The sequence below is a fragment of the Bufo bufo genome, chromosome 5, assembly GCF_905171765.1.
Source record: "Bufo bufo chromosome 5, aBufBuf1.1, whole genome shotgun sequence".
In the NCBI taxonomy this organism is placed as follows: Eukaryota; Metazoa; Chordata; class Amphibia; order Anura; family Bufonidae; genus Bufo; species Bufo bufo.
This window is the reverse complement of record NC_053393.1, coordinates 230,414,113-230,439,492: the sequence shown is the minus strand read 5'-3', so window position 1 is coordinate 230,439,492 and position 25,380 is coordinate 230,414,113. Positions and strand designations below refer to the sequence as shown.

The window sequence follows — 25,380 nt, the reverse complement described above, 5'->3', positions numbered from 1 at the left end:
CACAGGGTACGCGACCATAGTCAGACTGGCACAGAGTACATGACCATAGACACAGGGTACACGATCATAGTTAAATGTTGCATGCAATAGGTGGCTGAAAAAGGGGCGGGTAAAAGGGTGTGGTCAATGGGCGGAGTCAAGGGGGCGGCAAAATTAGCTTTTGCCTAGGGTGGCAAAAATCCTTGCACCAGCCGTGTGTATATGCACTGTTACCGTATCTATTTTGTACTATTGGTAACTAGCAGATTCATTCCAAAAAAATGGCCGGACTCACTGTGTAGACAAAAATTATCCAAACTAAAACCAGCCCCTCCTCCTAATATCCCTGACTCACATACACTAGCATCAGAGGGGAAAGCGAGAGGGGGTGAAAACATGGCTGCAGCCTGAGAGAAGAATGCACTGCTTTTTTATTTTATCTTCTATGGTCTGCAATTGTGATATCTTATGAAACATGATCAAGTAACAAAGACAAATATGGATATTATGTCATTTTTGATTGTTGTTTTTTTGTTTGGATTCTGGGTTTAGTGTCCCTTTAAAACGTGAATTAAAATGGGTGAAAAGGGGTTCATTTTTAAAATTTCAGCTATTTTTTTAAATCCCTAGTTAAATTACTTTCTTCACCCAAGTGTAAAAAAGCGCAGTGCGCCATACAAAAATGGGCACAAAGATGAGGTTTATTGCAAACCATAATAGGAAGGCCCCCATAAACCAATGCCTGTCCCTCATAGTGATAAGGTCCTGGGAGGGGCAGGGACAGGTGGTCAACCTCAGCCCAAGCCAAGGAAGAGCTGTTGGTCTCCAGCTTTCAACTAGGCTGCAAACCCATGTGTCGCCAGGCGCCACAGTCAAAGTTTGGTTCCACCAGAGGGGAAGCCTATTGGTTGCAGGGGAGTGAGGAATCTGATGGCCACACACCCCATAGACCTCAGGGAGTAGCCTATAAGGGCATCACATCCTGAATTCTGCTATTATTTTATTGTTGCACATAGAGAACAGAATCTGGTGTCTATTCTACATCTGAAACGAAAAGGTAGGGATAAGTGCAGCCCTAAACTCCACCCACTCCCCTATCCCTACCAACTTGCACGGTCCGTCCTAACCGACGGGGTACAACTAGGCGGCAGTCCCTAGCTTACATACGTGCAGGGGCCTAAAGGGAGGAAACAACAAGGGGAGAAAACAAAAGACAAGGACAGAAAACACAGAAGCAACAAGCTTCTCAGGCTGGGTAAAACCACAATTGAAACCAATAGAAGCGAAGGTCTAGACCCGGGAGGTAAGAAGGGCACAAAGGGGTAATTCAAGATCAAAGTCAATACAAGCCGAGGTCAGGAGCCAAGAGGTCGCATCAGTACAAGGGGTAACACAAGATCGAAGTCAAATACAAGCCGAAGTGAAACAAAAGTAGTCACACATGCAGAGAACGCTAGTGAGGTAACAAGACCAATCATAGGCAACCTGTGGCCAGCAGGTTACCTGTTTAAATACGTCTAATTAATGGGTCACGTGACGTGGCCAGCGTCACGTGACCCATGTCCAGCACATCAATACACCTGAGCTCCGACTCATTGACATCAGCGCTCAGTCGTCGTCCCCTGCTCGTTGTCTAGGGGACGAAGGATACCGGCTACACTGAAGAGGCCGCGTCCTCGCTCCTCCTCACAAATGAGATGCCGGCGGCGCTGCAGGGAGAGAGCGCATCGCCGGCTCCCCGTTACAGTATCTTAACTGTGATGCTTCTCCTCCACTTTTCCTTCATGCTTATGGGTCATTCCATCAATATTCTGTATGCTGTGGAGACTAAAGCCACTGCAGTCCACCCCATACCCAAAATGTCCAAGAGTTTTATTGTATATTATGTATGATAATGATTAGCATTATGTATGATGAAAACGAGTATTTGTCTGTTATGTTTAACTATGTAATGGATAATTGTAGATGGTGGCTTTATTTTGGTTTATATTTAAATATGGCACATCTGCAGTTAGAGGTGATAAATTTAGGTATCAATCAATAAGCTGTTTTCCTGGAATTAAAGTCATTGATCATTGTTCAGTTATAATCAATGTACCAACCAGCATTCATCATGCTTTTCACGTGCTAATCAAAAATGCATTACATATTTCACCAATTTAGCATTTTAGTTTTAGCCATGTGATATCAGTGCCCATTCCATGTAAAAGACACTTGACCTTTTATTTTGCTCCTTTCTCTGTCTGTGTTCATGTCTCTGATTAAAACTTTGCCTGAGGGAGTTGATGCTCTTTTATAATACAGTATTTGTGTATTTAAACCATAGCATCTCTCACTAAACCCAAAAACAATTTAGACAAGCAACAACTAAAATAGCCCAAGTACTTAAAAATACTTTCATAGATGTGAGATATTGCAAATCTAAAATTAATCGCTATGAAATTGAATAATAAATGATAATTATTTAGAGCAAAGTTTAGATTGCAATCAGATCTGAGATGCCGGCTGCTTGATGATTTTGTAAATTTAATTAAGTGTTCTTGCATGGCAAGACCACTTACTGTTATCTCACATATATATTCTTATTATTATAGCCAAATTTACCACCCAAACTCTTCCCACAGTTTTTACACTACAAAGACAGTAATATACCGAAACGTGCGGAATGTTCCCGATTGGTGTACTATTACTTTGTGGAACGTTTAGCCGAACAGTTCACAAAATATCGGCTTTTTTGTGGCGAAATTGGTCCCATAGGAATGAATGGTGGAATGTTCAAAACTAGAGTGGGAGCTGACAAGCTAGAGTGTGAGCTGAAAAATAAGGACATGATTTCTAAACTGCCACCACTCCCTCGTTTTGAAGCCCACCTACACAAATCTTATATCAAAATGTTCAGCTATCCCTGCTGCCACTAAAAATATCCACGGCTAAGCCATTGTCCTGATAGTTTTCACAATATGACCATTTGTTTGCAACTCACGCCGCCCATTGACATTTATTGAAACTCCACTCTAGCCACCTCAAATTTGAAGGCCAATTTCTAAACTGCGACTGTGCCTTCATTTTTTATATTTCAGAGACATACTATGCATCAAAATGTAGGTCTGAGTCTTGTGATTCTCACAATATAAAGCTATTTGCTGTAGGATTTAAAACTACAACCTTTTGAAGATGGCAACCGCCAGTGAAGTGAGCAAGTTGGAGCAGTTTGTTTTTAACCGCTCTTCTCTGCCCTTGCTGTAGAGTGAGTTGCCATAGGAACCCAGGTGTGTGAGCTGAAAAATAAGGACATGATTTCTAAACTGCCACCACTCCCGCATTTTCAAGCCCACCTACACAAATCGGTTGCTAATGGTTTTATAAATGTATGTTTTAATGTAACTGTAAAGCACTTTGGGCAACAACATTGCATTTAAATGTGCTATATAAATAAAAAAAAAGTTCAAATGCATTTCTCACTCTCAAACTTGCCATGTGCACTTTTTAAATTTGATCAATCAATTGGTTAGTGTAATGTTTACTATCTTTACTCACTCCAAACACTCCACACAGTTACTCTGCCCACTCCATAAAGTTACTCTGCCCAGTCCAACCTTTCCACAGTTACTCCAGCCACTCCAACCATACAACAGTTACTCAAGCCACTCCACCCAGTTACTCCGCCCACTCCAGTTGTAGACTACTGGTGGATACAAAAACACTTCACACATTTTCCCCAAAAATTGTAGCTTTTCTAGTTATATTTATAATACACTGGAGAATGTAAAAATGTATGAATATTTAAATATTAGAAAATCACTTCTGTGACGGTCCCATTCATTGCAGAATATGAGGTCAGGCTCTGATGTCAGGTGATTAGATCTGCTCCACAGCCATGGTTTTAACTGCTCCCAAACGTTTTGAGTGAGTTTGACACTCATACTTAGAATTCCTGATTAATGTATAGATGAAATGCCTTACTGCTAAAATTTCGAACCCTCCTTGTTAATGTGTCCTAGGACAATACTATTTGCAATTACTAGGCTTGTTCTAGGTTAGGGTATGTTCACAGTTACATTTCTAAATACAGTGGGCTCTTCCGGTAGCCTGTTCTGGCATGAATGCCGGCATGCTGTGGTATTTGTCCACCCAAAACCTGACATTTATGCTGGAAAGCAGCCAGATCACCGCCGGATCCCATCATAGTAAATGGGGATCCACCAATGAATTGTAGAATCTGGCAATGCCGGATCCTGTAAACTCCAGCAGGCTGTTCCCTGCTGGATCTGGCAGCCGCATATGTGAACATAACCTTACTAGGTTATGTTCTTATTGGACCATACTTTGTTCCACACAGCTCTATTGGAGGAATAGAAACAGCCAAGTGAGTGTTTAGCTATTTTCATAGCTGTATAGCATGCTTGCCTTGCTTGCTCTATACAAGTTCTCCATATGGTGGCTGTCCTGATTCTTAAATAACCTACAGTGCCACTTTACAGTATGAGCAAATGACTTAAATATATAATGATGTCATTAAGAACTGTACCACCATATCCCCATGTCAAAAATGCTTTAACTGAGCGCTAAACATAGAAAGTGCTAAAAAAAATAACAATACTGTATATCCCAGCTCTTCCTCTCTTCACCTCCTTCTTTCCCATAGTCCTATTTTGTCCCATATTACAAATAAAACTGAGAAATATATAAATAAGTATTTTCTCTGTTTTTAAGGAGCTCACCCATTTCACCCCTCCACCTCCTACTCACAGTCTTGTGACAAGCTACTTCTCACATGTACATCAAAGATACATATTAGAAGATGACTTTGATTAAAATCTGTCATTTTAGGCCACCTCATTCTAAAAAGAGGGCTCGTTACAGAAAACTTAAAGGGAACCTGTCATGTGGATATTTGATTATAATCTAACTAATTATATACAATCATTAACTACTAAAAAGTGCCTTAGATGTATTCACTTACTGCTGTGACAGATGGTTACCTTATAATATACACACAAAGATGCCACATGCCGCATGCTAATGAGTTGATTTGAGTCCAGCGTGATGTCATTGAGTCCAGCGTATATTTAATTCAGAGCTATAGCCACTCCCCTGCCCACCTGCTGCTGATTCATATGGAAAATAACTGTCAATCTGCAGCCTGTAGGCGGGGAGAGTCAGGAGCTCATAAATATTCATGACTCACCATTAGCAGCTGGAGCTTTTCAATACAAGATGTTGGCAGATTGACTGGGTCAATTAAAGAAAGTGACCCACCATTTTGCTAAGAGAATCAGTCACTTATTTATGTTGCCCTTAGTTAGGACACCATAAAACTGGTGACAGGTTCCCTTTAAGTATGTAAGACAATTGGCTAATTTTCATATATAAATGGCTGGCTCACAGTGAAATAACAATAAAAATGTATTAGATAATAGATATCCGGATAAAATGTATAACTATGAAAAGAAGTATGTACAAACCACTGAGGAAGAAACGTATAGTTTCGAAATGCGTCTGGTGTATCTGCAGTTTTTATCTATATACTGTAGTGCAACTGTTATATCAGTGTACCGAAAAGAGTGAACTTATACCATTCCGGACACAAAAGCGGCAAAAGTCGGCATTTAAATATCCTCACTCCGCATGAATGAGTAAGTGTGCCGACACACGAGGGAACTGCAAGGCTTAGCAGTCGACCAATACTACAGGTGAGTGGAGCAACTGCCAAACTAATACCGCTGTAATCCTCCGATACTGGCCTCAAACTATACGGCTGAATGGGAGAGTCTGGCTATTGGTATGCAGCGCTTCTATACAATTCTGCTCATTTGGACATATAGTATTATTTTCAGCATTGGAACTAATTCAGTTGTGCAAGTGGCTTACAATTAACAAATATCCAATTATAGTCATCTTTACCACTGAACTCTGAATGAGCAATAATATAATGTGCACTAGTATACGATTTTTTACTATATGAATTAATATTAGTTCCTCTTTGTGTGAGCTCCGCAATTGGATATGAATTAGGGACCATGACTGTGGATAGTGTATTCTTTATCTATTGTACATACTTTTTATAGTTATATATTTTATCCAGATATCTATGATCTAATAAATAGTTTATTGTTATTTCACTGTGAGCCAGCCATTTATATCTGATTTTTATTACAGCTAAGTGGTTATAGTAGGCTAAACACCAGTGTGTACTCTGGTGAGCTTCCTACGTTTATTTATTGGGTGCAATTGGCAAAATATCTTGTAGGTTAAATCTTGTGTGGTGCTGGTAAAATAATAAAAAAAAACACCAGCACTATGTAAAAGAAATATGTTGAGATATTTCTGTTCATTATGATACAAAAATCACAAAGGTTAGTGAAGAAGGATAAAAGTATTAAAGAAAGGTGAAGATAATTTATTCATGGAAAGGTCTTGGAGTAATTGCATATAGAGTCACTTTGGATGACGGTGCCTGGTGATGTGATACATTATACATATTTTCTTTTATTAATTTTTCTGTGAGCTTCACTCTGCTTTATCATCTTTTCATTCATTATTTAAAATTGTATCCAAATCCTTCTTTGAAAGTATAATGAAAAATAAACAAAAGTGACAGCATGTTATTCTAGCAATGCTAACAGGGATTACAAATAATTAAAAAAAATGTAAAGGGGAGTGAAAAAATGTAAAAAAATATATATATATATATATTTCAATTGGTTTTTGTATAGTTTGTGTCAGTCGCTTTTACTGTCATGTAGAAATCGAATTTTAGGAAATATTTTCTCAAAGTTGCTTACTTTTAAAAAGTAGATTGTCTCTTTTTAACTAGTAAATGCAAAGGTTACTGCTATACATTAACTTTAGGTTTATGACGCATAACACTCTCAGCAATGAAGACCCATACAGATTATGTATATTACATACTAGTGCCACCATACCTGAAATACTGCACTACAACATTTAAATGTTACTCTAGGAAAACAATTATGTTTCAGCTCAAGTAAGGTCAAGTTCACACTTCAGTTATTTGGTCAGTTATTTCCATCAGTTATTGTGAGCCAAAACCAGCAGTGAAGCCTACTCAGAGATCAGGTGTAATTCAAAGTTCTGCACCTATTCTGTGTTTTTGGCCCACACCTGGTTTTGGTTCACAATAACTGATTACAATAACTGACCAAATAACTGAAGTGTGAGCTCAGCCTTAATAGTGATCATCCTCAATCCTCATGGGATCACCTGTTTGCTTTACATGACACCCTCATCTCATGTACAGAGCAATGTCATAATCTGTCTTGCTAACTCAATAAAGACCTGCCCCCCCTAGCAGACCATGTGAGGATATTTAGTATTTTTGGGGTCTTATGCATGTGGCAATACCATCTGCAAGGACCTGTATGGTGTTGTATAATGTTCATTGCCTTAGCTTATATAGAAGTACCTGCTAACAAATATGTGCACTAGATTTCTTTAATAACAGATTCTCACAGAATCCATAAGAAAAAGCTTGGTGTGCCCGTCAGGTGCACTGAGGGTTTGTCAAATGTGTTACAACATTATTGTAGCATAAAAAATTGCTAATTATGATGCTCTAATTTGTGACTTTCCACTTCTCGTCACTTTTCCAAAGTGGTGGGAAAAGTGGGCATATAGGCAAGGGCCATGGCCTCCTGTGGTCAGACATATATTCTATCATTTACAACAAAATCTGGTGTAAATTATAGTTCAAATCTAAGCTAGCTCATAGCACAGACTGCCTGAAGATGCACCAAATTTATTAAAAGACCTGTGCCTCTTAATAAATTTGGTGCATTCAATGACGACATACTTCATACTAAGAATGGTGTCTGTAACGCCACTACCACACAGCATGTCAGTTTCTGTTGCAGGTTTTCACCTTTCAAAAATCTGCTGCAAATCCACTGCAAAATGTACACGTTACTCATGCAGAGTTTGCTATGGATTTTCAATTAAATCTATTGGCAAATATGCAGCAGATTTTTCTGCCACGTGTTGATTTTTTTGGGGACAGTTGGGAGTTCACTTATGGTTTACCTAGAATACACTTTAAATTAAAAAAATGAATCCTATTAACATCATCTATGCATGCATCTAAAAATATGGGAAAGTAAAATTAACTTTTTTTTTTATCAATCTAATGTATCTGAAATGCTATGTAAAATAAAAACACTCCGGCCCAGATTCACTATTGACTCAGCTCCTTGATTTAGTAAAAATAATTGGTGCATTTTGGCACACAAAAAGTCACATGTAGTGTTTTCTTGCCATGCTCGACAAGGAGGTGGCTTAGTTGAAAGGGGTGTGGCCTGAAATTGGACTTTTTGCACCAAAATGCTCTAAAATATCTATTGTAAAAATATGAAAGTAAAACAGCTGAAAGTTGTGACATGTTTAGACAAGAATTCTATAGATGTGTTAGATTTATCATACAACCTGGGCCACTGTGATAATTCTGCCACGTAGACTACCTGTCTACATGTCTAGCTGGTCTCACTCATAGCATATCTGGGAAAGTATTATCCAAAGACCTTTGTGATATAAAATAGTTTAATAGAGATGGACTTCACCTAATAAAAGTATGTGAGCATTGTGCAGTTTGCACAGGTCAATGCGTGCGTTTGCTTGGCTACATTCCAGCTGAGAACATTTTGCCCGGGAGAATGGAACTTGTTTGCTTGTCGAGCAGATTACAAGATGTGTCAACTGTGTCCATGTCCTAAAAGAAATTTCCACAAAAATGACGTCAGGAAGTATTGCTGATTCAGATGTTTTCATGTTGCTGATATTGTGAAAGTCAAAAATACCTGAGCACTAAGTATCATATTGCATAAAATGTTTAGTTCTTCTGTGTCAACCAGTTTTAGAAAAAAAAGAGAGAGAGAGCACTTTTACTCACCTCCTGTTGATTTTTAAGTGGAGCTATCTATACATGGTTATTTCTTTATTACTATCAATGCTAGGTACTGTGCATTCTCATCAGTGGTTAGCAGCTTGGACTTCTATTGATGTGACCCTTATGACATGTCTAGCTTACTCATCATGACTATTTATAGGGAAATACCCTACCCTCTAGTTGTTCTTCGCATGGTTTTGGGCTTTAAATTGCACTATTTGTAAGTGTATGGTGTAGGTTTAAGCCTCTACTTCTCCTAGTTGGTTTTTGACATCCTGCAAAGACAGAGGTGGTTTATTACCACTTCTCTCTTTTCTACTTCTGCCTATCAAATAGAGGCAGTGATAATACCACTTCTTCTGGAGGTAGCAATCATGTAACAAACTATATAATCGCTGTGTGCCATCTGCATGGCAAACTACTCACACACCAAATAAAATCTGCCCCTTTACATGGCTCGATGTAATAAGCAATTGCCAGGAAGAAAGCATTCCTTTCAAGAGCCTGCTCTTCACTGCCATATTTACATGCAGTGATCTCCTTCACAGTAAAGGGGGGAGTGATCGCTAATACCATCGCTCGTCCCAATACAGAATCATTGTTTGTCGGCAGCAGAGGCTGCTTAGACAGCACGTTCTGCCGCCACTAAATGATGATTTAGATGACCGCACCAATGTTCCTATAACCTGATGAACAAGCGTTTACACGTATGAACGCCCATTAGGGATTATCTGCTGGAACATCGGGCCATGTAAAGGGCCCTTAAGTAATGTCATGACAGAAGACTGTTTTGAACTTGGGATCCTATGGCTGCTCAAAGTGAAAAAATTATTTAGATAGTCTAACAAATAAAACAATAGGGCACAAAACCTCTACAAATTATCGGATCATTAAAGGGTATTCCCATCTATGATGCTTAGGCCATATCCACAGGATGATGGTCCCAACTCTGGCACCCACATCTGTCTCAGGAACAGGGTCCCATCCATGTGCAGCTCTTTAGATTCACTGCTATGGGACTTTTGAGTACAGCTAAGCATTGCACAATGCAGCTGGCAAATGGGACCCCATTCTTGAAAGATACAGGTTCAGGGCTTGCAGAGGAGAGCAAACTGGGCAAATGTCCAGGGACCCCATCCCCAAGAAACACAGCAGGAAGACACTGAGCCGCTACCCTAAGAACTCTAGAAAGCAGGTCAAGCCAATGGACTCCTGGTTCTTTTTTGCTTTAACAGGGGTGCTACTATACTATGTTCTGATCCTGTCCAGCATCTGGACAAAGGTTACAGTGGCACAGACAACATGCTGACCCCAGACAGTGCTAGGAAACAGTACAGCAGCAACAGGTTCCTGGAACTGATGTAGAGGCATAAGAGAAGTATATATGAATGCTTCAGTACTGCAGGAACTTTGAGCTGAGGTATGATTTTTTTAATATATTTTCTGGTCTGGCTCTTTTCTAGATTTTTTTGGTCTATGTTTTTCACACTGTACAGATTAAATTTTAAGTTGAAGGCTGTTTCCACATCTGCATTATTGTTTCAGTCATAAACAGCATGCGGTGCATTATTTATTATTCCTTTATTTAATCTTCCTAAACAGCAGTGAACAGGACCTACATACTAGTAAAACATTTACATAACGATAACTTGGCAATTTACATTTTAGAGAATAAGGCATAGTTACACAGGCTGAAAAAAACTGGGTCCACGTTCATCAAGTTCAACCTTTCAACCCTCAATGTCATTTGCTATTAGATAATAATCTAGCTGGTATATCTATCATTACTATCTTTTGGCGATAGGGCATCTCATAGTTTGACTACTCTAACTAAAAAAAATCCACCAACTACTGCCATATAAACTGGTGGACTCGGAGGCCTTTAGAAAATTTGTGGTCATTTGCACACCACAATAGAAGGTCCACGGAAGGAAATATTTCTCCAAGAAGGGCATCCCAGAGCTATTTGGCCACGTTCAGCGGCAAGTGAATGTATGTCTGGCACACAGTGTCGGTGCCAAGATACATCTGACCACGTGGTCTAGCAAACACGGGCAGGGAAGGTACATAACTTTTACTGCCCACTGGGTGAACCTTCTGACAGCTGTCAAGCATGCAACCCGTGGCTCCCGTGTGGATTTGGTGTTACCGCCACGGATTGCATGCAGGCCTGCCTCTTCTTCTCCTTCTCCTACTACATCCTCCGTCTCCTCCTCGGTATACTCCTCCTTTTCCACTGCTACCGCCTCTTCCGCTGCACCCCCCAAGCTCCCCAGAACCTATTCGACGTGCCAGGTGAGACGTTGCCATGCTGTGCAGCGGCTGTTATGCCTGGAAGCCAAAAGCCACGCTGGTCCTGCACTGCTTTCAGCTATGCGGTCACAGGCCAATCAGTGGCTAACCCTGCTCAATTTGACAGTTGATAAAATGGTGTGGGACAATGGTGCCAATCTGCTGAGCGCGCTGAAACAGGGCAAAATGACACACATGCTGTGCATGGCGCACATCCTGAACTTAGTTCAGCAGCGACACCACCTGCCCATCAGATGTCTGATTTGTGACAGGCCGATGCGCTGGAACTCCACCTTGCATATGCTTGATAGGCTGCTCCAGCAGCAACATGCCGTTAATGACTACCATTAAGAACTCTGCAGTAGGACAGGTTCTGGGGAGCTTGGTTTCTTTTCACCTTGCCAGTGGCTGCTCATGCGCGACACATGAAGACTTCTGCGGCCATTTGATGAGATCACCAAACTGGTCAGCCGCAGCCAGGGCGCCATCAGTGACATCGTACCTTACACCTTCTTTCTGGAGTGTGCATTGCGTCATGTCATTGATCAAGCCGTCGAGCAGCGGGAGCAGGAAGATGAGGAAGTCGCAATGCAGAATGAATTCCCAGGGGGGCTACTCCATCTGAGACAAGTCAGCAAGAGTCTGAAGAGGAGTCAGAGAAGGATGGTGCCTGGGGGAGGGGGAGTAGGAGGAGCAAGAATAGCAGGCTTTAAACTTTTCAGGGATCCCTGGTGTTGTCCGTGGATGGGGGGAGGAGATCGAGGACGACATTCTCCTGGGCGATGAGCAGGAGCCAGGGCGCTCATGCTACAGTGTTTGAAGAGGGACCCCCATATAAATAGCATAAAGGGCAAGGACCAATACTGGGTGGCAACATACTTAGACCCCCCAGTACAAACACAAAATGGCGGACATGTTACCAGCATCACAGAAGGCTGTCAGAATGCAGCATTTCCAGGCCTTGCTGCGAGAGATGCTGCATTCTGGTGTTGCGGGCGCTGGCAGAAGAATTTCCACCCACAGAGAAACAGTTGCGGGTACAAATCCTACCGCGCATGCAAGAAGAGGGCGGCTTGAAGATTTGTTGGTCACTTCGAATATGAGATTATTCTTGCAAGCAACCCATCAACAGCCGCCTTGCAGATCCAGCCTCAGGGAACGCCTAGACCGACAGGTGTCTGACTACATGGCCGATGTGGACGCTCTGAGAAGCGAGGAACCCCTGGACCACTGGGTGTGCAGGCTTGACCTGTGGCCAGACCGGGCACAATTTGCCATGGAACTCTTGGCTTGCCCCTCGTTGAGTGTCCTGTCTGAAAGGACGTTTAGCGCAGCAGGGGGGATCATGACCGATAAGCGCACTCGCCTAGCTCACGACAGTGTGGACTACCTCACATTTCAAAAAATGAATGAGGCATGGATCTTGGAGGAATTCAACACCTGTGACGACCATGTTTAACTGAATTTCCTCATGCCAGCCTACACATATCCGCCACCACCCAAAACAAAGAATGGGCCCTGTCTTATGTAAATACAGCGGCATAAAAGGCCTTTTCTGTCCTGTGAATGCCTAATGCTTGGGGCCTATACTCCACCGGCCTGCAGTAAAATTGGTATCCAATGACCGTCTAATATACCTCTAGCCACATAATCACTTGATCTTTTCTGTACGGTGAATGCCTAATTGTTGGGGCCTCGGAAGAATTCAACATCTGTGACGACCACGTGTTATCAAATTTTACTTATTATCATTTGGAGTTTATTCAAGAGGGGGGATTTCGTCTTATGGTCAGGTATGTCAATACGGTGTATGTATATATATATATATATAGTGAGATAGTGACAGATCTCACAGAGGTGAGAGGCAAGGAAGAGGTGGATAGTGCGGCCCACACCCCTATTCCACCACAAGTGAGACCAGCTGGAGGTGCTCGGGCTGGCATAAAGCACCTCCCAGGGTGTCAGTCTAGGGGAAGGAGATTTGTTGTGCAACAGGGTCCTGCTGGAGGCTCTGTATTAGTGGTCTCAACTGGGCTGGCTGAGGGACAACGAGGCTAGGTGCTAGCCGGAGCATTGGGGGACGCCGTGACGCCTGGGCGCAAGGGTCACGAGGCCGGAGTCGGAGGGACTACTGGGCCACACTCCCCATAAAGGTACTGGATGTGAGACCGTGTGTGAACAGGGCTCTGTACAGCCAGGCGGCTGTGGGACACTGGGCTGGGAAAGCTTGTAATTACCGTGTGCGAATGGTGCTTTAAGTAAGGTAGGAAGATACCTTGTTTAGTTAGAGCCCAGCCGGGCAGGTGTTTATTTTGTATGATTTATGTTTGTTTTGAGACACCAAATAAAAGTGATGTTTGGACCTTAAACTTGGTCTCTGGCGAAGATACTTGTGTGAATGACCCCCAGAGAAGAGCTAACCCCCCCCCCCCCCACTATATATATATATATATATATATATATATATACAGTCAGGTCCATAAATATTGGGACATATACACAATTCTAACATTTTTGGCTCTATACACCACCACAATGGATTTGAAATGAAACAAACAAGATGTGCTTTACCTGCAGACTGTCAGCTTTAATTTGAGGGCATTTACATCCAAATTAGGTGAACGGTGTAGGAATTAGAATAGTTTGCATATGTGCCTCCCACTTGTTAAGGGACCAAAAGTAATGGGACAATTGGCTTCTCAGCTGTTCCATGGCCAGGTGTGTGTTATTCCCTCATTATCTCAATTACATTGAGCAGATAAAAGGTCCAGAGTTCATTTCAGGTGTGCTATTTGCATTTGGAATCTGTTGCTGTCAACTCTCAAGATGAGATCCAAAGAGCTGTCACTATCAGTGAAGCAAGCCATCATTAGGTTGAAAATACACAACAAACCCATCAGAGAGATAGCAAAAACATTAGGCCTGACCCAAACAACTGTTTGGAACATTCTTAAAAAGAAGGAACGCACCGGTGAGCTCAGCAACACCAAAAGATTCGGAAAACCACGGAAAACACCTGTGGTGGATGACCGAAGAATTCTTTCCCTGGTGAAGAAAACACCCTTCACAACAGTTGACCAGATCAAGAACATTCTCAAGGAGGTAGGTGTATGTGTGTCAAAGTCAACAATCAAGAGAAGACTTCACCAGAGTCAATACAGAGGGTTCACCACAAGATGTAAACCATTGGTGAGCCACAAAAACAGGAAGGCCAGATTAGAGTTTGCCAAACAACATCTAAAAAAGCCTTCACAGTTCTGGAAAAGCATCCTATGGACAGATGAGACCAAGGTCAACTTGTACCAGAGTGATGGGAAGAGAAGAGTACGGAGAGGGAAGGGAACTGCTCATGATCCTAAGCATACCACCTCATCAGTGAAGCATGGTGGTGGTAGTGTCATGGTGTGGGCATGTATGGCTGCCAATGGAACTGGTTCTCTTGTATTTATTGATGATGTGACTGCTGACAAAAGCAGCAGGATGAATTCTGAAGTGTTTCGGGCAATATTATCTGCTCATATTCAGCCAAATGCTTCAGAACTCATTGGACGGCGCTTCACAGTGCAGATGGACAATGACCCAAAGCATACTGCAAAAGAAACCAAAGAGTTTTTTAAGGGAAAGAAGTGGAATGTTATGCAATGGCCAAGTCAATCACCTGACCTGAATCCGATTGAGCATGCATTTCACTTGCTGAAGACAAAACTGAAGGGAAAATGCCCCAAGAACAACCAGGAACTGAATACAGTTGCAGTAGAGGCCTGGCAGAGCATCACCAGGGATGAAACCCAGCGTCTGGTGATGTCTATGCGTTCCAGATTCAGGTTGTAATTGACTGCAAAGGATTTGCAACCAAGTATTAAAAAGTGAAAGTTTGTTTTATGATTATTATTATTATTATTATTATGTCCCATTACTTTTGGTCTTTTAACAAGTGGGAGGCACATATGCAAACTGTTGTAATTCCTGCACCGTTCACCTGATTTGGATGTAAATACCCTCAAATTAAAGCTGACAATCTGCAGTTAAAGCACATCTTGTTCGTTTCATTTCAAATCCATTGTGGTGGTGTATAGAGCCAAAAATGGTAGAATTGTGTCGATGTCCCAATATTTATGGACCTGACTGTATATATATAGTTTTTCATGTATGATGTATTTAGGAAATAGTGATATACTGTACATCATTAGTTTAAACATGTACACGTGTAGTATATTAAATGCATAATTTTATCCCTTTTCAATTTTTACTAGGATGTGTTCTCATAGTGTCCCTGGTGGAACAACTTGCTCAAGTACATAACAGTTCAGCACAAAAGGCAATGGAGTTCCTGTGTTCTTACATGCCTGGTAAGCAATATTTTAGTCATAACCTATACTTAATTAACACTTTAATTTCAAAGCTAAATACTGTATCACACTTTGGATCTTGAGATTATGGCATGAACAATATATTTTTTTCCACAGAGCAGGGAGGTCTACAAGGCATCTGTTCACTCATAGCCGAACTCTTTGGACCTGATCTAATCAAACTGTAAGCTGCATTCATTCTACATCTCATTTAATGGTATAAAAGTAGGCATCCTGACACAGAGAAAAGAAAACATTCAGACATCAAGTACAACCCTTTAATTTGTGTTAATTCCTCTAGGACCTCATGCATAAAACTGTATTATGATTCCACGCATTCTCCAGGTTGTACGGAAAGTAATAGGGCACCCATAGACTTCTGTGGGGCTCTAGGACACTTCTGTATGCTTCAAATTTCATAATTATACATATAGCTATGCCTCCATTTTCAAAGTTATACGTGTCAGAATATAGGATGCAAAGAAACTTGCAATCTTTTTTTAAAGCATTAAAACATAACTATATATGTTAATAACACAGCTGAATAAAGATAACACAACATTTTTACTGCACAGTGAATGTTGTAAATAAACCCAATTGTATTTTTTTACAATTTCACCAATTTTCCATCTTCCCAATAAATTGAATGAAATATTAAAAGGTGCCACTAGAAAGTGCAACTTTTTCTAGACAAAAACAAATTCACAATGAAAAAAAAAAAGTTAGGGCTTAGGGGAGTAGACAACAAAAAAATTGTCTGGAAGGGGGTTAACAAGGCTTATGGCACTAGACACACAGAGAATTTATATAGTGAGATAAAAACAGCAAAAGTAAAGTCATGTAACTACTACAATACCAATCTACATAATTCACATCGGACAGTATATACAGTATGCTGAAATCAGCCCAACATGAATATAACAATATGGTAGGAGTAAATAAGTAAATAATGCATGATTAAAACACGTAGGTGAAATGTATTCTTATGTAGAAAGCAAATTAGTGAAATTAATAAAACTGAGAAAAGTAGAAAAGCTCAAGACAAAGACCAAGCGGCAGCGATGCGTACCGACCCAAACTGCAGTAAGAGAATTAGAAAACTATATACCGTATGTGACCAAAAAAGCCCCAGGGATTAGGAAAGTGTGAAGGAAAGGTTGCATTTGAGGAGGCAAGAGACTGTTTTAGTCATGTTTAATTCATTTCTTAAAGCTTACTTCATAGAACATTTACGGTTCTAGATAATCACTCCTGATAATATGACAATTCACAATTGTTGATGTGCTGATCTATGTAGCTTCTGCAGAAAATGACCTGCTATGCGGGTTTCCAAATTCACAGCATGTCAATTATGTTTGCAGTTTTATCTGCGAATTTCAAGCTTTTCTAATGAAGGGTGAGATCTGTGGCAAAACCACACTGATTCTGCACCAAAATTAGAAATTGTGGGTTTTCTGCAGTCTTGGTGCAGAAATGTATAGAAAATCCTTAAAAGGGTTCAGCTCTGAACCCGGACATATCCATGTTTTCACCCAGGCAGCCCCTCTGACATGAGCATCATAGCATAGGGGCCCTGCAAAGGCTTTTTCTGGAGATACGATGAGGTACCGGGCTCTCCATGGGTAAAGCTAGGCGGAGGCTTCTGTCTAGCAGTGAGCCTGGTGACATGACCGGCACTAATGGGCGGGCTTTAGAGCTGCCCAAGTCTGTAAAACAAGCTAGGGCAGCGCTGAAGCCCGCCCATTAGTGACGTCCCCAGGAACACTGCTAGGTGGAAGCGTCCGCTTAACAGTGGAAAAATATAAATAAACAGCCCTTACCTTGCGCAGGGCAAGCGAGAGAATCGGAGCATTAAATGCTCCAATGCTCATATCAGAGGGCCTGCCTGGGTGAAAATGGGGATATGAGGATGGACAGGACAGACTGTTTGTGGGGCTGTGGTAATGGAGACTGCAGAAAAGTGCTGCTGCTCATTACCGCACCCCTACCACCTCTCTGTATTTCATGTTTCCTCATGAACTCCATTGGTACACAGATTCAGCTGAGAGGTAATATTTAAGTATTTTCATTTTCTTAATTCCTGGAGAACCCCTTTAAATAGCCATGTGAGTTTACCAAAGCTACATAATCATACACAAAGGGATCAATTCAATTTTTATTTTGTCTCCCAAGGTTAAGTCAAAATCTGAAAGCAGATGTCATATGCTATGCAGTAAAGCTGTGTAAAGCTGAACCACACAAGCCTGTCTGTCATCTATATGAGAAGCCCATGGTAAGAACACACTAAATATCTAATATACAGTGGGGGAAATAAGTATTTGATACAAAAAATAGTGGTAGGTTGTGGTGGCTCACTAACAAGTAGTTAAGGTATGGTGCTGCAAGCTCATATGGAGGGAATCACCCCACCCTCTCTTAAAGGCAAATGTAGTAATAGGAAAATGAGCGAGCACTCATACACTTGGCAACCAGATTGACATATGCAGAAAATATTTATTAAATCCCCATAAAATACAAGTAATAAAATTTATAAGAACAATGTAGCAATAATATACAACATTACAGTCACATATATTGTGGTAGATATGATCGACACTATATTCATATGACTCAATAGTGTCGATAAATTCAATAGTATATATCACACCAAAAAACTTCAAGTATATGCTGTTATTTGGGAAGAGGGGGTATTATCTTCTAGCGCTCTATCCCAATTTGGGAAACTGAATGTCACTGAAAATGCTGTAGGTGTATTCACTGGGAGTGAAATATGTTCATAAAGTGTCCACAGGAATCCTAATAATGTGAAAAGTCTCTTATAGCATATCCTTTTAAGCTCGATATGAGCTTTGGATTGAAGAAAACTTTAAATCGATGTTTGGCTTACCGTCTAGCGTCTGCTGTCTCCCTATTGCTTCAATGGAGCTTTAAATATTTGCCGGCTTATTCAGTCGCTCCATACAGCAAGCTGGTTTAAATTTCGCGGGAGTTCCAAAGATCAAAGGAGTTGCCACTCTGTTCCACAATTTCCTTTGGTGCAGCTTTCAACGATAAGAATAGTTAATCCTTTACTGTAGAGATTTTCTTCTGTATGGCCATACAGTATTATCGGAGGCTTTTCAATGCAGGTACATCACTTGTTTCACCATACGCGTTACAGGTAGATTCACTGTCTTTTCCTCAGTGGTCTTAGACCACTGAGGAAGGGAGAGTGAATCTACCCGTAACGCGTATGGTGAAACAAGTCTTAGACCACTGAGGAAGGGAGAGTGAATCTACCCGTAACGCGTATGGTGAAACAAGTCTTAGACCACTGAGGAAGGGAGAGTGAATCTACCCGTAACGCGTATGGTGAAACAAGTGATGTACCTGATTAACTATTCTTATCGTTGAAAGCTGCACCAAAGGAAATTGTGGAACAGAGTGGCAACTCCTTTGATCTTTGGAACTCCCGCGAAATTTAAACCAGCTTGCTGTATGGAGCGACTGAATAAGCCGGCAAATATTTAAAGCTCCATTGAAGCAATAGGGAGACAGCAGACGCTAGACGGTAAGCCAAACATCGATTTAAAGTTTTCTTCAATCCAAAGCTCATATCGAGCTTAAAAGGATATGCTATAAGAGACTTTTCACATTATCAGGATTCCTGTGGACACTTTATGAACATATTTCACTCCCAGTGACATTCAGTGACATTCAGTTTCCCAAATTGGGATAGAGCGCTAGAAGATAATACCCCCTCTTCCCAAATAACAGCATATACTTGAAGTTTTTTGGTGTGATATATACTATTGAATTTATCGACACTATTGAGTCATATGAATATAGTGTCGATCATATCTACCACAATATATGTGACTGTAATGTTGTATATTATTGCTACATTGTTCTTATAAATTTTATTACTTGTATTTTATGGGGATTTAATAAATATTTTCTGCATATGTCAATCTGGTTGCCAAGTGTATGAGTGCTCGCTCATTTTCCAAGTATTTGATACACTTGCGATTTTGCAAGTTTTCACACCTACAAAGAATTGGAAGGTCTGTAATCTTTATCATAGATACACTTTAACTGTGAGAGATAGAATCTAAAAATATCCAGAAAATGACATTGTATAATTTTGAAATAATTAATTTACATTTTATTGCATGAAAAAAGTATTTGATCACCTACCAACCAGCAGTAATTCTGTCTCTCACAGACCTGTTAGTTTTTCTTTAAAGAGGACCTTTCACCGGATTGTATTAATTGAGATAAGTACCTGTACTTGCGGGGGTACCCCCCGTTGATGCTGCCACCCTGCCTGTTTTGTTAAAATAGCGCTCCTACACCGCGCTGTGCCCCCCCCCCCCCCGGTATTTTCCCCGTTCAGTATGCAAATACTGAGCATCAGAGCAATTGGGAGGAGACGCAGTCTTTCTTTACGGGCGCCTCCTTCTCCCCTGGCTGTAGCGCTGTCCAATCGCATCCGAGAACGTCACAGACAGGAATTTTTTTTCTCCCTAGCTGTGACGCTCAGCACTGCGATTGGACAGCACTACAACCAGGGAAGAAGGAGACGCCCACAGAGAAAGACTGCGTCTCCTCGCCATTGCTCCTGAGCAGGGAAAATACCGGGGCGCAGAGTGCGGCGTAGGAGTGCTATTTTAACAAAACAGGCAGGGTGGCGGCATCAGTGGGGGGTACCCCGCAAGTGCAGGTACTTATCTCAATTAATAGAATCCGGTGAAAGGTCCTCTTTAAGAAGCCCTCCTACTCTGCACTCATTACCTGTATCATTTGTACCTGTTTAAACTCATTACCTGTATAAAAGACACATGTCCACACACGCGAATCAATCACACTCCAAACTCTCCACCATGGCCAAGACCAAAGAGCTGTCTAAGGACACCCAAGACAAAATTGTAGACCTGCACACGGCTGGAATGGGTTACAGTACATTAGGCAAGCAGCTTGGTGAGAAGGCAACAACTGTTGGCCCAATTATTAGAAAATGGAAGAAACACAAGATGACTTTCAATCTTCCTCGGTCTGGAGCTCGATGCAAGATCTCGCCTTGTGGGGTAAGGAAGATTCTGAAAAAGGTCATGAATCAGCCCAGAACTACATGGTCAAGGACCTGAAAAGAGCTGGGACCACAGTCTCAAAGATTACCGTTAGTAAAACACTACGCCGTCATGGATTAAAATCCTGCAGGGCACGCAAGGTCCCCTTGCTCACATCAGCGCATGTCCAGGCCCGATTAAAGTTCGCCGATTACCATCTGGATGATCCAGAGGAGGCATGGGAGAAGGTTGTGTGGTCAGATGAGACCAAAATAGACATTTTTGGTATCAACTCCACTCGCTCTGTTTGGAGGAAAAAGAAGGATGAGTACAACCCCAAGAACACCATCCCAACCGTGAAGCATGGGGGTGAAAACATCACACTTTGGGGGTGCTTTCCTGCAAAGGGGACAGGACGACTGCGTTGTATTGAATGGAGGATGGTTGGAGCCATGTATCGCGAGATTCTGGCCAACAACCTCCTTCCCTCAGTAAGATCATTGAAGATGGGTCGTTTCTGGGTCTTCCAGCATGACAATGATCCGAAACACACAGCCAGGGCAACTAAGGAGTTGCTTCATAAGAAGCATTTCAAGGTCCTGGAGTGGCCTAGCCAGTCTCCAGACCCGAACCCAATCGAAAATATTTGGAGGGAGCTGAAACTCAATGTAGCCCAGCAACAGCCCCGAAACCTGGAAGATCTGGAGAAGATCTATATGGAGGAGTGGGCCAAAATCCCTGCTGCAGTGTGTGCAAACTTGGTCAAGAACTACAGGAAACATTTGACCTCTGTAATTGCAAAGAAAGGTTTCTGTACCAAATATTAAGTTCTGTTTTTCCATTGTATCAAATACTTATTTCATGCAATAAAATGCAAATTAATTATTTAAAAATCATCTGTCTCTCACAGTTAAAGTGTACCTACGATAAAAATCACAGACCTCTCCATTCTTTGTAGGTGGGAAAACTAGCAAAATCGCCAGTGTATCAAATGCTTATTTTCCCCACTGTATATGCCTTACGTCGTGTTGTACTGTGTCAGTTTCTAACAGAAATACTTCCACCATGCCACATGACACACTAAGGCATTTATCTCCCTGACTGCTTCCTTACAGGGGTTGTCCCATGAAAAATATTCTACAGTTTTCAAACCAGCAAATTAATGTGAATTCTTTTGTAATTGCATGTAATAAAAAATTTAGCATAGCCACTGAGTTATTCAATAAAATATATCTGTATAGCGCCACCTGCTGTTTGTTCTTTTTCTTCTTTCTTTGTCCGGCTCACTGAGAAGGTCGCACATTTCATCCTTCAACTGCCTCCTGAGCTGTGATAGGGAGAGCTGAGACACGCCCCCTGAGTTGCAGCAGAAAAGACACTCCCTTTGAGCTGCCAGCTTGATATAAATCTAGCAGATCAATGAATGGGAAGATCTCTGGATCCATGTGAGGTACAGGGCTGGTTCTAGCTTTGTTAGAAAGAGATTGTCATGTACTATATGATGTCTGATTTTCATTTTTTACATTAGTCATGGGATAACTCCTTTAATGATCTGGCAGTGACCTCATACAGCGTTCTGCTGGATCAGTGAGAGAGGCCTCAGCACACTTCTGTCTCTCCCTGCCTGACACCGATCTGTATAATCAGTGCAGGATTGAGGGGGGTGCAATCTTGAAGACGAATACAGCCATATCCATGCTGAAAGGTCCTAAGGTATAGTAAAAACTCCAATCACTGGAAGCTAAAGGACCTTTGATGATGTCACAAGTGGGAGGGGCCAGAACCAGGAAGAGAATATTGTGATGTAAATGTGAAGAAATGTGATCTTTCAATAAAGATAAGAGTGTGTGTATATGTGTGTGACAGAGATCTAAATGTAGCAGGATGTGTTTGTTAGGTGTGTATGCAGTGCTGTGTGTGTGTGTACACTGCGTGCAGAATTATTAGGCAAATGAGTATTTTGACCACATCATCCTCTTTATGCATGTTGTCTTACTCCAAGCTGTATAGGCTCGAAAGCCTACTACCAATTAAGCATATTAGGTGATGTGCATCTCTGTAATGAGAAGGGGTGTGGTCTAATGACATCAACACCCTATATTAGGTGTGCATAATTATTAGGAAACTTCCTTTCCTTTGGCAAAATGGGTCAAAAGAAGGACTTGACAGGCTCAGAAAAGTCAAAAATAGTGAGATATCTTGCAGAGGGATGCAGCACTCTTAAAATTGCAAAGCTTCTGAAGCGTGATCATCGAACAATCAAGCGTTTCATTCAAAATAGTCAACAGGGTCGCAAGAAGCGTGTGGAAAAACCAAGGCGCAAAATAACTGCCCATGAACTGAGAAAAGTCAAGCGTGCAGCTGCCAAGATGCCACTTGCCACCAGTTTGGCCATATTTCAGAGCTGCAACATCACTGGAGTGCCCAAAAGCACAAGGTGTGCAATACTCAGAGACATGGCCAAGGTAAGAAAGGCTGAAAGACGACCACCACTGAACAAGACACACAAGCTGAAACGTCAAGACTGGGCCAAGAAATATCTCAAGACTGATTTTTCTAAGATTTTATGGACTGATGAAATGAGAGTGAGTCTTGATGGGCCAGATGGATGGGCCCGTGGCTGGATTGGTAAAGGGCAGAGAGCTCCAGTCCGACTCAGACGCCAGCAAGGTGGAGGTGGAGTACTGGTTTGGGCTGGTATCATCAAAGATGAGCTTGTGGGGCCTTTTCGGGTTGAGGATGGAGTCAAGCTTAACTCCCAGTCCTACTGCCAGTTTCTGGAAGACACCTTCTTCAAGCAGTGGTACAGGAAGAAGTCTGCATCCTTCAAGAAAAACATGATTTTCATGCAGGACAATGCTCCATCACACGCGTCCAAGTACTCCACAGCGTGGCTGGCAAGAAAGGGTATAAAAGAAGAAAATCTAATGACATGGCCTCCTTGTTCACCTGATCTGAACCCCATTGAGAACCTGTGGTCCATCATCAAATGTGAGATTTACAAGGAGGGAAAACAGTACACCTCTCTGAACAGTGTCTGGGAGGCTGTGGTTGCTGCTGCACGCAATGTTGATGGTGAACAGATCAAAACACTGACAGAATCCATGGATGGCAGGCTTTTGAGTGTCCTTGCAAAGAAAGGTGGCTATATTGGTCACTGATTTGTTTTTGTTTTGTTTTTGAATGTCAGAAATGTATATTTGTAAATGTTGAGATGTTATATTGGTTTCACTGGTAAAAATAAATAATTGAAATGGGTATATATTTGTTTTTTGTTAAGTTGCCTAATAATTATGCACAGTAATAGTCACCTGCACACACAGATATCCCCCTAAAATAGCGAAAACTAAAAACAAACTAAAAACTACTTCCAAAAATATTCAGCTTTGATATTAATGAGTTTTTTGGGTTCATTGAGAACATGGTTGTTGTTCAATAATAAAATTAATCCTCAAAAATACAACTTGCCTAATAATTTTGCACTCCCTGTATGTGTGTGTGTGTTTGTCACCTGTAAAGCAGGGCTGTGTTTGTCAGATATAGATATAGTGTATGTAGTGTAAGTTATTGATCTTGACCTCTCCACTTGATTAAACCACCAGACAGGTTTTAATAAGTAGAAAACACATTGATGCGCTGTACAGGAATGGATAGTGCAAAGTAGGTGGTGACAAGCGGAGGGAGAACTCGCTCCATTGTGCCCTGCCATGACCTGTGGCTTGCTGCTCTTGCTGCATTCAGTACCCACATGGAGGCTCTGTACAGGGATGTACAGCATGATGTGGGTGGCACCAAGCCAGGGGGTCACTGGCTACTGTGCACAGCGCTTCCTGCTGTATTCAGCGCCCACATCGAAACGCTGTACAGGAAAGTACAGTGTGATGTGAGCGCTAGCAAGCACAAGGGGTCCATGCTTAGTGGCTCCTGTGCTAAGCAGTTCATGCTTCCCAAGCATGGGGAGTAGCAGTGGTGGACTGGCCATAGACCCTACAGAGAATTTTCCTGGTGGGCCGATGCCCATGTGATCACCCGATATCTCCTCATTGCAACTGGCTTGGTACATACTACTGGGGTAACTTATTAGAAGAGGTCCAGGCAGAATGTAGGACTGGATTGGTGCTGTGGTCCACATCTCACCTCTTACAACTCCTACGCCATCTTAATTAGAGACAAATGGAGGAGGACAGAATATGGCAGCTATTGATGGCCACCACAGAGGGACAGCTTCTGCGGAGGTATTCTGTGCTGCACTGTGGTACTGTATTTGGTTCTGTGGGATGGAATTCTGGTATTACTGACCCTGACAACTTATATTGACCCCATCTACTTGAGATGCCCTGCTTTCTGTCCGTTTGGATCCACCTACAACAATGAGGCAAATTTAGTTTAGTTTTTTTCCAGGGCCACTTTAAGTTCCCAGTCTATCCTTGGTGAGTAGATTCCAGCAGTGTCTACGAAAGTAGACCAGTGGGGCAGTTTGTCCTGAATATTTAGTTTATTCAGAACTGCTGATGCCTTTGCATTACAACTATTATTCCTAATTCCACTAAGTAATTCCAGTGAGCTTGGATATTTTTATATACAGATTACAGTCATTGTCTGGGAACAAGAATTCTGCCCTTAAGTGGATGCATCTTCTATTACGGTCACCATCCTGGGACAGGCTATCTACTATTACAATAATAATAAGGAATGTGGATAGTGATCTTTCCTAGCAGCCAAGAGGCCTTTAAGTAGCAATGAGAGAACTCACATATCCCATGGACAAAGAATTTCCTGATAATTTGCATGCAGTGTACGATACAAATACTCC

The 25,380-nt window shown here is 41.6% G+C and overlaps 1 protein-coding gene across 1 annotated transcript in view; it reads left to right on the top strand.

Moving 5' to 3' along the window:
- The window catches only part of AOAH (acyloxyacyl hydrolase), a 181,277-nt gene that overhangs the window by 48,775 nt on the left and 107,122 nt on the right, over positions 1-25,380 (top strand). The window contains exons 2-4 of the mRNA XM_040433272.1: positions 15,424-15,519; positions 15,637-15,703; positions 17,692-17,791. Coding sequence (XP_040289206.1) covers positions 15,424-15,519; positions 15,637-15,703; positions 17,692-17,791 — 263 coding nt within the window. The remainder of the gene's footprint in view (positions 1-15,423; positions 15,520-15,636; positions 15,704-17,691; positions 17,792-25,380) is intronic.